This window comes from Aplidium turbinatum, chromosome 16 (genome assembly GCF_918807975.1).
Source record: "Aplidium turbinatum chromosome 16, kaAplTurb1.1, whole genome shotgun sequence".
Classification (NCBI taxonomy): Eukaryota; Metazoa; Chordata; class Ascidiacea; order Aplousobranchia; family Polyclinidae; genus Aplidium; species Aplidium turbinatum.
Window position 1 is genome coordinate 6,756,096 of NC_137487.1, and position 16,640 is coordinate 6,772,735.

Genomic DNA, 16,640 nt, shown 5'->3' on the forward strand with positions numbered 1-16,640 from the left:
ATACAGTGTGCTGTTGACCGTACTTTGCCAGTTAGTCCAATGTTTAATTAATTTGTTTGGCGGCTGCGTAGTCGAGAAGTGAGAACGTCTGCGCGACGTTCGAAAGGACATGGGTTCGACACCGCTTCAGAGCACTCGGCTGTGTTTCGGCAAAGACACTTAATGGCAGGCCAAAGTAAAGGGAGCAACTGACTCGAAGACAATATTTCACTTCGCTGCTTCCTGTCGTCTGTTGTATCGCATCTGTGATCGCATTCGCAGTGTACGGTACTACTGTACCGGTATGTTATCGCAATGGGCGCAAATAAAAGCATTATTATTATACACTGTTAACTAGGACTTAACCTGGGCCATCAGACTAATGTGTAGATTTAGATTAGGCCTAATGCCTCAGTCAGCATGTAGCACATAATAAATTTAGTAATATGCCACTGACTTATTACCGGTAGTACTTCTAGCATTCTCTAGAAATTCAAAATCCAAGTAGCTTTTATTTTAAATATATATATTGAATATTGGCAGAGGCTCTATTTACCATATTATTATTGTAAATATAGCTTTTGAGACGATGACCTCAATTATGCTCTCAGACATGTTGTTATGTAGGCTTCGTATCTTTATGCTCGACTATAGCTCCAAGTGCAAAACGTGACGTTGTGCATGCTTTAATAAACATATGAAGGTGGCAGCATTAAGAAAATGATAAAATTAAAACCCTTAAATAATACATGTGATAAAACTATTTTCTTCATAATGATATAAATATTGTGTGCTGTTGACCGTACTTTGCCAGTTAGTCCAATGTTTGATTAATTTGTTTGGCGGCTGCGTAGTCGAGAGGTGAGAACGTCTGCGCGACGTTAGAAAGGACATGGTTTTGACACCGCTTCAGAGCACTCGGCTGTGTTTCGGCAAATACACAGTGCGATACTGATGAGCCCAGCCTCATGGGCGAAACACGTGTCTATTGCTGTCAATTCTTGCTACAAATCGGCTGCCGAGAAACAGATATAAATATTGTTAAATTATGCACTCATTAAACTTACTTGTTAACAGTAAAAATAGAGTGCATAAAATCAATTATTTTCATAAAGTTGGCCAGCAATTAACATATATAACAAGAATATGGACTCAGTGACTCAGAGAAAACAGTTGTGCACAAAATCATCGGAACTTAATCCTCCCCATTACCCAATGCATAATCCACAAAACTAACCCAATTGCAACTGGAAAACCTGACAGTGCCCAACAAAATGTTATGTAGAAGTAACAAAATTAACTCTCAAAGATGCTTTCTCAGTGCAAGAATAAAATTTTTTATTAATTGTGTGTCAAAGGTACCGTAATGGAATCTAAAGCTAAGCTTTAAATTGCTTGTGAAGGCTATGCACTTGCATATACAGTTGTAGTTTAAAGAATAACCTTTTTTTAATTTTTTTTCCTAATTTGTTTTCTTGTTCTACAACCAGAAAAAAAAGTCTGTATGAATTTTTAGCCAAATAGGAGATTGCCTAAGAGGTTTCTACCGTTCTTGGTTAGTTTCACTCACTGTTTGGGGTTGTCTGTGAAATAATATTTACCATTCCATATATTGTGAGTATGGTGCTATCCAAGATTTTTTTGACTCAATTTTTATTATGTTGCAATTTAATCACCAAACTGATATGGTAGAAATACAGTTATCATTGGTTCAATTTAGATAGTGAGATTTTGTTTTCGTATGGACTTTGCTAGTATTTGTAGCAAGTATATAGATCATACTTTTTATTTGATTATTCTGTAGGTTTTTCACGTGATTATTTGTGATTGATCAGAAAGTTATGAGAAAAATCATTCCGAACAAACTCTTTCAGTTTGAGCTTGCATTTTGTACTGAAAACTGGCCACTCAACATTCCCATACAAATAATCTTGTTGCTTTAAAACATTTGCTGAAAGTATCAGCCATAAACTTTTTGTGAGTTCATTAGTTCAAATAGCAATCACCATGCTTCCTTGCAAATGTCACTTATAACTATGGACATAATCCAGGTATTGTACTTGTCATACTGCAAAGAGATTAGCTACCCATTCAACAAATAGTTCTTTTGTTACATTGATTTATGGCTTGCAGATGTTAAATCAATGTAAATGGTGACTGATTTTCCTCCTGGGTAGCTGTGGATTACACTTTTTTTTTCGTTATTTCCCTGTTCAAAGTTCACTTGATATAATCCCAACAACAGACTACTTTAAACTTTTTATGACCTAACAAAGATTTCTAAATAAGGAATATAGTGTATTTGTCAAAATATGGGTTAATTCGTTGTTTTAAAAATTCATGACTGTTCACCATTATCGTTTAAGCAGTTCGCGTTTGTGCTCTCAAAGCATTTTATCATATATTTTAAGTTATATATACATAATTTTTCTATTAAGTTCTTTAAATTCTTAAGTTACCGGTATATATACATATATATACATAATTTCTCTATGACGTGAAATCTGTAGAGAAAGAAGTGTTTTATGCTTGTAATTTAAAGATCTATGCACAAGCAATCAAGCATTGATACATTTCATATGTTTTCTTGACAGCTTTGTTATGTGCTATTAAATAGAAAAGTTTGAGTTTGACCACGGCCTACTAGAACACGGCCTATTATGTTGCTATTTGGGAAAATTTCCAAGAGTCCTAATTGTTACAATCAGCCATGACAAACCTGTCATTTTCACACGTACAGAAGTATGTAAAATGAGCAATATTTGCATCTAGACATATTTTTGGCCTGTTTTGCTGGAAATTAGATATGTATGTTAAGCATAATTTATGCAATAATAATCTAAAATATGTAAGACTTTCCAACTGCATCCTGGACGTAGTCTCATCATACAGTCGTTAGGTTTTTTGTATAGCAGGATTTTTCGCCAAAAGCCATATTTTACTTGCAAAATTAAACTTGGCGAAAAACAAAGCAAACTAAAATTTAAATTGGCACATCAAATGAACAGATTACAATGTATAGAATCCACAAAAAATCCTGGATATTTTAAATGAAACATACAATTCCATCAAACGATAACCTCCAGGGTGCAGTTGGAAAGTGTTACATATTACATTATTATTGTGTCAATTGTATTCAACGTACATACCTAATCTCTGGTTAAACAAGCCAAACATATGTCTAGGTTCAAATATTGCTTATTTTACTTACTTCTGGAAATGGGCAGATGACAGGTGTGTCCAGGGCCGGATTTAGGTGATGGGGGGCCCGGGGCACTTTTAAATCGGGGGGCCCCGATGCAAAAAAATTTTTCGCGCCTACGGCGCGAAAAACCATCTCTACGTCTACAGTAGCATCAGTCCAGTACTGCACAGCATTTTGCAAATACTTTAAACGTTAAAAGAAAAAAAATAACACAAAATCACATTTTTTTCACATAGGGGGGCCCTTCAAAAGTCGGGGGGCCCGGGGCAACTGCCCCCTCTGCCCCCCCCTAAATCCGGGCCTAGGTGTGTCATAGCTATGATTGTAGCAACTCAAACTTTTAAATTTTCCCAAATAGCAACATATTTGGCCGTGTTCTAGTAGGTCATGGTTTGACAAAGTTATTTATCATGAAACAAATCTATGACTATGATATAGATTTTTTTTTAAAAGTGCATAATATGGATTTTTAAACTACCTGTACTAGTAAGTCAGTTAGCTTACAGTAGTTTTCACATAAATGACACTATTTGCTTCAGTGTCTCATTTATAAGTGTTTATTTTAGCTGCTGGATTGCCCTCCTCCCCATTTGAGATTTGTGCCAAGGTTGTTTTTTTGTTATCTTGCGTTTGTTTTTTATGATGTGGCCTAGCTCTGGAGCTCAGGAAATTTCAATGACAGGACGCCTCCCCAGACATTTGTGATATTAGTTTGATTTATAACATTATGTGAAGTCCTTAAAGTGTATGAAAAAATCAAGTTTTTATCTCCAATCGCAGACTACATAATTTTTCATTCAGGCACGTTTTAAACTTTCAAGGTTTTGCCACCTTTTCCCGTTCATTAACATGCTGGTAGGTCTATATCGATTTTTGTAGTTAGTATCTTTTTCGTCCCGGACGCGTTAATGACAAAAAATAAAATGATTGATTGACTCAAGTAAATCAAAAAATGGAGGATTGAAACATGTGTGTGGCATTAGAGCAAACAAAAGGGTATTGTATGAAGGCATCAAGCCCCCACTCTTTGTAAGAAGAAATATTGCACACTGCACACTGTAACTGTATATGTAGTTTTCCAATTTGTACCACTTTTTAAAGAATGTGATGTTTTTTACTTGATTTTACTTCTTGTTTCTTTGTTTTTGTTTATTATAGAGCGTGAATCAATAGCACCTGTGAATGTCATATTCAAAAGTAAATTAGTAGCCTACTAGTACTAACAAAGCATTGCTGTAGCTCATCAAACCAATGATCTCAACAAAACCACTCTATTAATAGTTCATAATGCTGGTTTATAGGTTACAGTTTCAAAGTTAACTTTTATGTTTTTTTTTCAGCCATATTATAGTTGTACTACTCTCAATTCTTGCATCTTTGTATGTGTGGTAGAAACAATGTAGTGAGAAAAAATACCAATTAACATAACTGTGTTTCCGTGACTCTACCTCAAAACATCTATATATTATACCTTCAAGTCGTACCTCATTCTGTAAGCGTTTTTTAAAAGCCTTTCTCCATGCATCAACAAACTGACCAACTGAAAAATATGGCTTTCAATTTGTATGGATATCCTGATGTTAATGGTATGTTTTCATTCATTATTATATTGGCTTTTAGCACTAGTAATAGTTTTAATAAAAGTAAATTTTACAACTTATAATATAGTTTTGTTTAAAATATTATAATTAGTCGATAACGTCTGTCTTGAGGAAAATTTTGATTTTTGCAGTTATAAATTTAGCTACCTATCTTTTCAATCTCATTCAAGTTTTAAGTAGGTAACCTCTCCGTGTGAGCTGCAGCTAAATGGTATTTTAGTGCAAAATGGTAACACAATATATAGAGAATGAAGAAAGCTTTGATAAAAGGCTTTATATAAATAGAAAGCAATCACATCGAAATAAGGCAGTGCGCCCAGAACTAAATCAGCAAAGGAGACTTGAGTTATGAGACCAACAGGAATAAATACAGATTACATGAATAAAACATGATATAACGTAAATACATAACAACATGTTTCATTTCTGGATTAGGTCAGTGACAGCATTACTGTAGTTTAAATGTCCTTCAAAGAAGAGCTAAATTTTCATTGTTAATACATATATTATTTTTTATCTAATTGGAATGTGTATTAAGCAAAGTAACTTTCTGCTCAAAGTGATCTTTTTGATGTTGACTTTGCTCTAGTATTTCACCTAAGCCCATTATAGTTTAGTTTACCATGTTTTGTGAAACTGTCTTCCAATAATTTACCTATTATGCTGTAGTCATCCCCAGATTGATTATTGTTAAATGTGGCTCAAAGAGTCATTACTGTACGTGTTTTGCTTTTTGCAATCTACTGTACATATTCAATCCAGCAAAGTCTCAGAGATTGCCAATAGCTCAATAAATTTATAGAATTGATACTTTATCCGCAGGATTTGCTTCAATGTCAGCATGGCCTATACTACAACAAAAACCAATGAATACCTCAACAAACTCTGTGGATACCTCATCACCTCAAGCTAACAGTGAAATAAATAACAACAATGCTATGTTGTTTGCAGGTATATATGTTTTAGCTTTTTAATCTTTGTTTTTAGTGTGATTGAATGTTCGATTGCTTATCGGTATTAGTATTATATTTAGTTTATGAACTTAGATCTTTATTATTGCTTTGCAAAGGGAAAAAAATTGAATAAGTATTAATAGACTTTTATTCCTATTTCTTACCACAATTTTGTATTTTCTCCATGGCTAGCAATGCAAGGGTCGATTTTTATTGCTTATCGGTATTACTATTTAGTTTATAAACTTAGATCTTTATTATTGCTTTGCAAAGGGAAAAAAAATTGAATGAGTGTAAGACTTTTATTCCTATTTCTTGCCACAATTTTGTATTTTCTCCATGGCTAGCAATGCAAGGGTCGATTTTTATCACTGACATACAAATATTGCAAACAGTTTTGTACGCGTTTACATGACAAGGTGGACATAATTTTTTTCTTTCATAAAAAAAGATGTTCGATGTGGTTTACCGTTTAGGCCATGAGAATTAAACAAGATTCGCTGCTTATTTGTATTCAATGATTGGTGATGTATCTACACAAAAGAAGACAAAGATACAGTTGCATTGCACAATGGGAATTAAGTAAATTGCTTATGTTGTCAAACTTACCTTGTCGCCATTTCAACTTTGGGTTTCGCAGCATGCTAGGTGGATTTACATGCACCTGGCAATCCAAAAAATGTTTGCACGTTTCAAACCTGGCAAGGCTTGGCCCTTTTTTATATTCATTGGCATCCTGGTATACATTTACATACTGCATATATTGTAACTGGTATATACTGTGTTTTTCGTCCAAGGATATTGATCATGTTGAAAGGATGTATCGAAAAAGCGTTTTTGTTAGTACTGTAAGTTATATCATTTCTAGTGGCACACGTAGCGAGGTTCATTATTTTGCATTTGAACTTCTGATACATACGATCAACACGTGTGCGTGACTGCGTTTGCCGTCCACAATTTTTCCCTAACAGTTGTTATTAACTGGACTAAAGATATTATTATAAAAATGACATGGTATTGGGAAAAGTTAACTCAATTAACATTGCCATGCATTTGAAAGTAGGGCCGTCTATATAACACATTCTACGTGATTTGTATGGCATTTTTAGATTGGTTATTTGTCCTTGCCACAAATATTATGTTTCGAAAATTCTCAAGAGCAGTTTCATTTTGCAATTTGTTAAAGTATTTAACTTAGAAAAATTAATATTAGAAAAGGAATTGCTGTTTAGTCCTACTTCACGAATAAGACGACAATACAAGGTTGTTACTGCGTTGGGCTTATGATACTACCGAAAGTTGGATGGAAATTTCCTATCTTTCGGAGGTCTTCCCTTCCGCAACTACGCCCATCCTGGATGTAACGCCTCACACGGAAATGTAGTATCTGAAGAGCCATCGCTAATTTTAAGCGAGCACTCAAAATCAACATGCGTTATCGAGGACATACAGTTTTTCATTGTTCCTTGGAGAGTGATACAAAAACCAGTTTGAGATTTGGGGAGGAAATTGCTCTTGGCTATTATAATACAGGAAAAGCTGACACCCATCCCACATTGCAGGAAGTCATTTTTAAGAGCGCAGAATTTTTATTTTATAGACGCTATTTGATAGCTTACCATATGTCAAAGCACTGGCCACTGTTCATTTCAACATGCGAGCAAATGCCACGTTAACCTTTTTAAGTGTGCTGTTTACCGTTGGTGAGTGGACTCAAGTCCATTTCCATAACTATTGACCTTTCACCACTAGCGAGCGTTCAAAAGTGACTGTAGCTCTTATTCGTCTTCAGCCATTGTTTGTTGTACAACCCAAAGCCCGACCAATCACACCAAGGTCACTGCGTGGGAGATCGCTTAATCTGACTAATTTACAACAATAGTTTTCATCTTTTTAGCATCTAAAGAACATCTTGTGACATAGCATCAACGTCTTACAGCAGAAAGCTAAAACCAGAACTCGAAAACTTGTTTTCCCACTTGGTCTCGTTCAGCAGTTGTTTACTAGAAGGTAGCGGAAGACACCAAAGAATATTTGAAATTTGATCTGATGATAATTATTAACTCGCTGGTTATTTATTTCATCGGCGGTGTGGAGTTTGCAAGTTTTTGTCTTTGCAATCACTCATTCAACAAGATTGTCTGGCTGCCTATTCACTAACCTGTAAAAAATATTCCGCCCAGCGACTATTTGTAGGCTTCTTCCACGCACTAAGTACATTTGGATTCTATTTTATCAATTGTCACTTGTTTCATTTTCAACTTATAAGTATTTTGGTGCAGTTCATTAATATCACTGAAATCAGCTGTTTTTTTCCTTCTGCTCCCAAACGAATGAATCATCATTTGCATGTTCAACCGCTTCATGTCGTCAGCACAAACAAAACAGATGTCATCTGTTCTAGAAGAAATCAGACCTCTTTCACGTTGATTCAGCGTCTGTATACTTCAAATCAACGTAAAAAACTTGTGCAATTCGCTTCGATTATATCATTTTGAGAAATATATTCATAACCTCAACTGTTTTTTCTTTAACCTGCTTTGACTTTACCACAAGCATACGGTCAACATTTTCGATTTCTTCCGACGTTTTGGAATAAATTTTTTCGATGTTTTTGTTGCTACAATTTCAAAAATCAACAACCATCAGGAGGTTGGTTTAATTCATCCATAAGAATGCGCTAGTACCTGAATATATATTTTTCTTTTAGTAGTACAATAACCTCACCAACCGGTATTTTTATTGGCGATATTTATATTGTAGTACTGTCGTAGTAATGGCATTCGAAATAAACTGAAAATAACGGACCTTAAAGTTTTAATTGCAAGAACGGTGCTGGCAAAGATGGATTGGACCCCCTAGTGGGTTTCCATTCAGTTCTTCCGCCTCAATATTGCGGCGGTCGTTATGATGGGTGTATTCTGCATAAAAAAGAACGTCTTATTGTAGTTGCTAAATTACGTTTTTTTAACGTTTTGCAAACGATTTTTTTTTGTAATAAAACAGGTTGCTGTAAGATGGCCAGCACATGTTTTAACGCAGGATGGTGGTCGGTGGATTTCCGATACATATGGGCTTGTTATTTCTGCCTTGCTCTTTCAGTTTTGTCTTTACATGCCTGATTTTTCTACCGCCGTCCCTTTCTTGATTAAGTGTTAAACTTCTAATTAACTCCATATCCACCGAAAATAACTTAGCCTGCCTACTTTGAAAACCATGCACTCAACCTGCTTTGCTATTTACGAAGTATACTGTTATGGTTAACTCGATTCTTTAGTTTCAACTTGCGCTCATAGATCTTTAAGGGGCCAGCAAATCAGTCCTTTTTTACAGCGATTTAACCTCTGTAATCGTTCATATACCTTATCATTCTACGGAAAACCGAAAAACCATATCTAAAAATAGAATCATCAGCTACGTTGCCGCAAGTATTTCAAACAAGCTGCTATTGTTCAATCTATAAATTTTGTTACGAACGTCATAGCATAGAGGTCCATTGCATTGGAAAAGAAGATAAGAGAATGTCATATTTGTGCATTTCTAGTAACTTGAGTTTGAAAAGACTCGCCAACCCCTTAGCTTATGAGGCATTGACAACATTGACTAGTGAAGTATATGAGTAAAAATCTATTAGTTTGTTTAACATCCTCACAGTTTAGTCATTTCCTCTATCACTTTGTTTTTTTCGCATCTTTGCTCTTAACCACTTTTTTCATTTTTGTTTTCGTTCAAACTCTCACTGTCTCGCCGTAGCGGAATTCACAAATGTGGAAAAAATAGTAACGTTGATTTGATGCATGTGCAATGTCAAAACAGCGTTGTTTTCTTCCGGGATTGGCGTACGTGCTGGTAAACATCTCTTATTTCGGTCAATGTTTTTTGAAGAGGGTAGCATTCAAATTGAGTCATTTCTGTGATAACAAACTCTGCACACACCTTGTTCATACACTGTGGCCAACGACAAAGCTACAACTTTACTGGGACTTAGTTTTTGTGTGCTCAACGAATGCCCTGCATCAGTTCAAATATGTACAGCCTATTCGTCATTTTGTCTTTCGATAAGATTAAGTGGAAAACATCACTACGATACATGTCGGACCTATGATCGGTTGTTAAAATTTACTCGTCGTCATCCCTTGAAACGCTTGTCAAATAGCAATCCCATCTCCAATTGGCGATATTAGTTTCGTTCCAGCTTGTGTAGAAACGTTGGCCGCTTCAACAACAAATTGCGAGACCAAACTTGTACCACATGCTCCACCTACTAGTAGATCGACGCCTCACTGCTCCTCCAGACAGTTTTCTGTGTCTACAAAACAACCCAAAGCGATTCTTATTGCTTTAGCTTAGCGCTGTTTCGTTGTGAGGTCGCTGCTGGTACTTTTCAAGAGTGCTTAACGTTCCAACTTTTGGCATGCTGTAATTCATTTTTGTGCTTTTGTGAAACGTTTGCGTGCTATAGCAGCCAATCCCTTGAGAAGACTCAGACGCAAAATGTTTTACATTGTTTGTAGCGAAGTCTTATCATTATTTTATTGCCTGCTACACTAAAATAAGTTCAAAATAAAAGCTACCAAGCCTGCACTTCCAATTCCTAGTTGCATTATTCCTATTCCAATGCAATTCCAATTTATCCTTTTTCCAATAACTCTTTCAATAACCGCGTTCAGTTTGCATATAACTGATGTCCATGTAAAACATGAGGCCCTTCGATCGTGTTCAGTATTTCGCTTCTTGTCAAAGTGGAAATAAATTATCGCAGTTTTATCCTGTTGGTTTACCGAAAAAAAAGTGTTAATTGCATTCAAAAATAAGTGCTACGTTGAGATTTAAACAATAAAATACGTTGGAGTTGCTTCATTTGCATCGTCTTAATTCAAATTCATATCACAATGTAATTTTAGTCATGTTACATACTCGTAACATTAAAAACACATTTCAAAACGGCTTTCTATGTGTTTTTGAATGTATCCTCAAAAAGACAATTTTTGTTTTCTTACATGCTTGGTTTTAATGGTTTATGCGTGGTGCATGTGAAAGGAAATGACCCAGAAAATTGTTAATAAAATATTATCTTGATTCGATTGGCCTCTTTCTGTCATGCTTTCCCTTGCACTTTACAGCGCGGATTGTACATAGGTTACTCCAGAAAGCGTTGAGAGTCTTAAACTTTACAAAAGGTCATACTAAATTACGAATTAATCTCTTTTTAAGGCCGCACACTGCGATTTGTGGCCCGTACTGTGTACACTATCCACCCCTGGATTTGTTTTCATCCCATACAGTCCAGCGGCAAACAATATAAACCCAAGACCGCAGTTTCTCTGGCTTCAATCTGAAGTAGACTAAACTGGAAAGGCGCTAACCACTTTTACCTTCAATTCGAAACTGCAACAATAAGCACTTCTTATTTTATTTTATCGCTTTCATTGAAAATAGAAATACTTGGGATCACTTACAGTGCAGTGGACTTACCTTTGCACTGTATCAACCGGGTTCACATCTACAGGAATGTCCATTGTCCAGCTTGCAATATTTTGTCGGAATCACGTCTGCCGACGGCAAATCTGCCAAATTTTGTAAGTTGATTGCAGGATCAAGTGCGGAAATTCGCTGGGCATTTTTTTTCATGCTTGTCGTCAATGCACATACGAATTGAATGACCGCCTTCGGATTGGCATAACTTTTTGCTGGAACACTAAAAAGGTTTTCATGGCTGATGTCACAAGCAATTTATCGTATGATGTGAAATAGAGGTTTGACTGAATTTTATAAAATGAAGTTGTGAATTAGAAAGACAATGTGAGTGAGCGACAGTCAAAAGAAGTGTCATTGATTAATAACAACTTGAAATTTTGGGGCAAGGTCTTCACATTCAAGGATGATTATTTGCATTGAGCCAAAGAGTGTATTAGGTAGAAATTGCTAAGCAACATATGCGACTTAGTTTTTTAATATTTTATAAATACGATCTCTCTTAAAAATAATATAAATATATTATAACCGGTTGTTGTTCTGCTTAGGAGTTAGACGAATTACTAAAAGTTTAAGAATTCACTTTAAAAAGTCTCATCAGCGCGCCGTGCATTAATGGGCTCTTTTGGCTGCAAATTATTTTAACTTAACTTTTATGTAACGATTTCAACCTGTTCGGTCGACGTTGTAACAAAGAAAAGTTTTTAAGCATGGTTTCGACGACAGATTGTATATTCAGTTGACAAAGTCTTCAAATGCTCGAATGTGTGCATGCCTGCGTCAATGCCTGGATCCTTCTTGATCAAAGCTAGTGCTGGTAGTCATTATCAACATCGCCTTTTTCAGACAAAAAAGTTAACACTTAGCATAGTTTAGCTAATTTTAAATTTACACACTATGTTTCGATATTAAGTATCTTCAATTCGAAAAGCCTGAAGCGAGAAGTTTCCGTTACCTGAAATAGAAAAGGGGGTAGACGTGCAAAATCTCTTGGATTCCCAGACAGCAAAACCATTCATTTTTACATTGATTCAACGTCTGCAGACGTTCACTTATGCAGAATGCAGACGTTGAATCAATGTAAAAATGACGGATTTTGCTGTCTGGGTTGTGTCATTTTGCAAGAAACGCATCCCGTTTGGATTGGTGCTTTTGTTTTAATTGAATTGTCAATACCTGATGGTGCTCGTTTCTGGTTATATTCCTACCAAATATTTTATTTTCAACAATAGGTATCAAGCGACAATTCACAAAAATATGCGAAAAGTTTCAATGTGTAGCGTGTCATGTGCATTCATTATAACTTAAAAAAATTTCAACATCACGCAGTTTAAAATATTTGGAATTGAGGTACATTGCGTCTGTTGTGTTCGCAAAGAGTTTGGTTCAAATGTTACACTAAACAACGTTCTATAAACTTAGCTTATTAACTAGTTTTTTGTTTCACGGTAAACTGGAGTGAGTTCTCTAACAAGATGATTAAAAGCGGCTTCGTGATTGGCTTGTTTAACCAACTTTCAACTAATTGTCGGTTTCACGCCCGTCGTGACCAAGTGGCCTCAACAGTCAACACTCTGTAGGCTAGGCATCCCTTGATGTGGGTACGAAGACTAACTTCCCGCATTTCCGTCTACTTCTAAATTTTTAAGTAGTCAGGTAACTCTATGACTGAACTTGATTGTTACAGTCTTTATTGTACTCCCTGTCTATGATGAAATTATTTGTTGTTGCGCTATTACAACGATATTATGGCCTATGATATGTTGCCACAGCAGACAAAAAAATACATTTTTTTCATTGTTGGTGACACATAAACAAACATTGAAATACTCCCCAACAAGTGTGGCATTAGTGACGCTAACTTTGACTTAGATCTTTTTCATACATCAAGGTTTTATGTCTTTATATGACTTATGTAGCTCACATTTATTACCAATCACGTAATTTTAACTATGTTCGAAATGCCAACGTCATATGCCCCTGATGTGTCAATATCCTGTCGCATTTTTGATAGCGATTACACTTTTCCGACTGGTTTAAATTGAACGTTTATTTTTTTCTATTAGTTTTCTTTTATCTTTCAGACACTTTCTGTCTGGTTTTAAAGCCCTAATTGTATCAGCAATTTTCGTTTTCGAATCTTGCGTTACGTTTCCATCACACCAATGTCACGAGTGACGTAAATGTGAGAAAAATGCCATTGAGTGACGCAAGTGTCTGGAAAATATCCAAAACGTCTATCATAGTTCCCAGCGGTATTTTGTATGAAAATGACCGGCAAATTATCTTATACTTGACCGGTTTCAAATAGCCGCTTCCTTGCTATTTGATGTGTTGTTGTTCTCTCTCGGTGGGCAAGGGTCATCTGGGGTTGGCTTGGTAAGTTGCTATCTCTTTCCAGTCAGAAAAAGTTGCATTTTTTACATCCAGAGACATTGAAACGATGAAAAACAGCAACTTTTGACGTCTTGGAGCAACGCTACGTAGGTCGCACACTCGAACAGTTCTTTCCTATGACGAATAAACTTGCAACCCAACTGCCAATGGGCAGCGTTGCATTACTAAGGTCGATTAAACGTATTCAGATGGCACTCTTGCAAAGTTGTATGATGATTTCATCGTTTGTTTCGGCAGGATAGCAATCTCCGTTGGGAATACGCGACCCCGACTGAACTTTAATTGTGTTTTACGTGTTTGCATTAAAAATGGGTTTTTCTGCCACTTAGGTTTGCAAAGTTACTAACCAGACCATACTTAGAAGGTTTTGATTTTAATTTTAATATTATGTAACCGTCTATTTAAAATAGATTTTTTACGCGTGTTGATTATAATATCGGAGTTTGCTTTGTTTGTTCGTTTCACGTATTTATAAACTTTCTTTTTTACATGAGCTAGCTGAAGATGCTATTACTATAGCGAAATCGATTCCTAATAAATTACACTAAGAGGTTAGATTGTTGTGCAAATGCCAGCATTTGATGAATTCAAAGTAGACCATACTTTGAAGTTGATCACTTCACTAGTCGCATCATCCATTATCGTTTCCCGGTCGCACATCTATTTCTATCAAACCTGGTTTATTTTAAGCTTGGGGCATGCGAGGTCGTTTACTGCTTTCGACAAAATTTACGTTTCAAAACTTAAGCTCGTTTTCAGGTTGTCGTGTGAAGTTTTACAAATAAATTTTTTGATGTAATTTGTTAAACATATCGATTTGAATTAAATAAAAATAATAATCGTTTTTAGCTTTAGTTGCAACGTTCATCTGATGAAAGTGAAAGTAAAAGCAACAATAAACAGGTTGGTTTAATTATTGCTTCCCTGACGTTTCGCGCAACATGACAATGCGCTCTGACTGGTGCTAGAAACGATAATTTTCCTGATTAACACCCGAACTTTTCAGTATTCAGTAAAAATAATCTTTTACGTGCTATGGTCTCTCATTTTTAGCACTCAATTTGAAACAGCTTTCGAAAAAGTTATTTGTGTTCAAAACGGCATACGGCCATGATCTGGTTGTAGCTGTTTGCTCTTCATTTTTCAATTTTATAAAACAAGACCTTCAAAAATGCAGGAAATAAAAGCACGTATCCTTTAACAACTAAACTTGTTGGTGTCGTCAGTGGTAACTTTTAATCATTCTTAAAATACCTAACCGCACATCTTCTTGAAAAATGAAATGAGATCTTGCATGCAATTCTTGCGTGAATTTATACCAATCTTTGCAAGTTTCTGTTTCCACATTAATTTAAAAAGATTCCATTTGCATTAGTAGTAGTGGATTTCCATTTCCAATACATAATTTTTTGAATTTATTAATCCTACTGTGGGCTTGTGTCTCTGCGGGAATTTTTATTTTATTTTATGGGCAGTAATTGTGCAATTTGCTTTTGTCTGACCAATTACGTTACTTTTAAGTGGATTAACTGATTCCAGATGTCACGACAACATTAAACTAATCTGATTTGTAAATTGATTTTATCGAATTTTTATCCACCGAAACCAAGCAGAACCTCAGTATACATGTCGATCCTTGCTGAATGACATTGAAAGGAAGTCTGTTTTATGGCTATCATGGCTACTGGAAAAGAGTGGCATTTAAATACTAAGTTTATTATTATGCATTATTTATTGTGTTATATAATATACTTATAATATTGCATACTTTAATAACTATATTTGATAAGTTTTTTAGAATTTCTTGTCCCCAAGTGTTTGTGTAGTTGTAGAAATGAAAGCGAGAAGTAATTACTTTGAGAGACTGACATGATGCTGTATCTTTAAACTCATTTGGTTCTTGACCGCATGTTGACATTGTTGTTTTGTAGAAACGTTCATACTTGTCTTCTGTTATATGTCATCATCGCTATCCGGTAATGCTTACTTTAATCAAGAAGCACAAACGACTTTTATCGCTTCACTGACGTTTCGTCCATCAGATTAATGCTCATCCTCACACTGAATTGATACGGTTTACTTTTGAAAGTATTTAGTGCAGCCTACAAAAGCAATTGTATGACAGTCTAACGTACGATTTCACGAACGAGGCAACATATATCAATATAACCCTCATATCGTCCGTATACATTGTTTTAACATTTTACAACATATAAATACAGAAAAAATACATTGTTTGTACTAAACATTCATTCAAGCACTGCATTCACTTTCCTGTGTTTCTGAGTGAGTGGGGAGATCAATGATTTATTGCTTATATTACAATTCTGCTGTTCATTCTCATGTTTTTTTACTACAGTATTTGCTTTCAAAGTTTTAGAATCGCAGAGTACTGAAGAATGCTATTGTGGTTGTGCTACTGCCATGCTATAATCTACACCAAATTACTATTGAAAGCCCCAGTTTGGCATTAGCCGTTAATTGCTTTTCTTGTATATTATAAGTTATTTGCTCATTTTCCTTGTCTTTGTCCCTTGCTTCCGATCAGAGAGATGGTGGTTGGTTTTTGAGACTAATTTTATTTTCACGTTTTTTGTCGTTGGATCCTTCCATTATCTGCCATATAACTTGAATAATCACGAAAATTTACAAAACACATGTCTTAAGATCAAATCCCACCATCATCATATTTTTATACATTTGAAAAACGTTGGTTTACCACCACTTGTTATTATCGGCTCTTTGAAGCCAATAAGGCAAAAGACCACGTGGAAAATGTTTCGGTGATGGCATTGAGACAAAAAAGATATCGCCAGTTAATTTACTGTCTGGAAAAGTCGTCTTTTGGCACCTTGAAAATCATCTTTCATTTCATTGTGTAACCTAGTTTTCGGTATCTTCATTCTTTTGTAAGCCCCTGGTAACTGACATTGCTTTTCAATCTCCTCTTTAACGCTACTGGATTCAATGGAATAAAACATTCAACGTTTTTGATTGTATCCTGAACAACGCTTTTGAACGTTGAATAGC

The 16,640-nt window shown here is 35.4% G+C and overlaps 1 protein-coding gene across 1 annotated transcript in view; it reads left to right on the forward strand.

The window, feature by feature from the left end:
- Positions 1-4,529: 4,529 nt before the first annotated feature.
- Positions 4,530-16,640, forward strand: part of LOC145785640 (nuclear receptor subfamily 6 group A member 1-like) — a 45,639-nt gene continuing 33,528 nt past the window's right edge. Inside the window, exons 1-2 of the mRNA XM_082597321.1 lie at positions 4,530-4,770; positions 5,608-5,736. Coding sequence (XP_082453447.1) covers positions 4,704-4,770; positions 5,608-5,736 — 196 coding nt within the window. The 5' untranslated portion in view covers positions 4,530-4,703. The remainder of the gene's footprint in view (positions 4,771-5,607; positions 5,737-16,640) is intronic.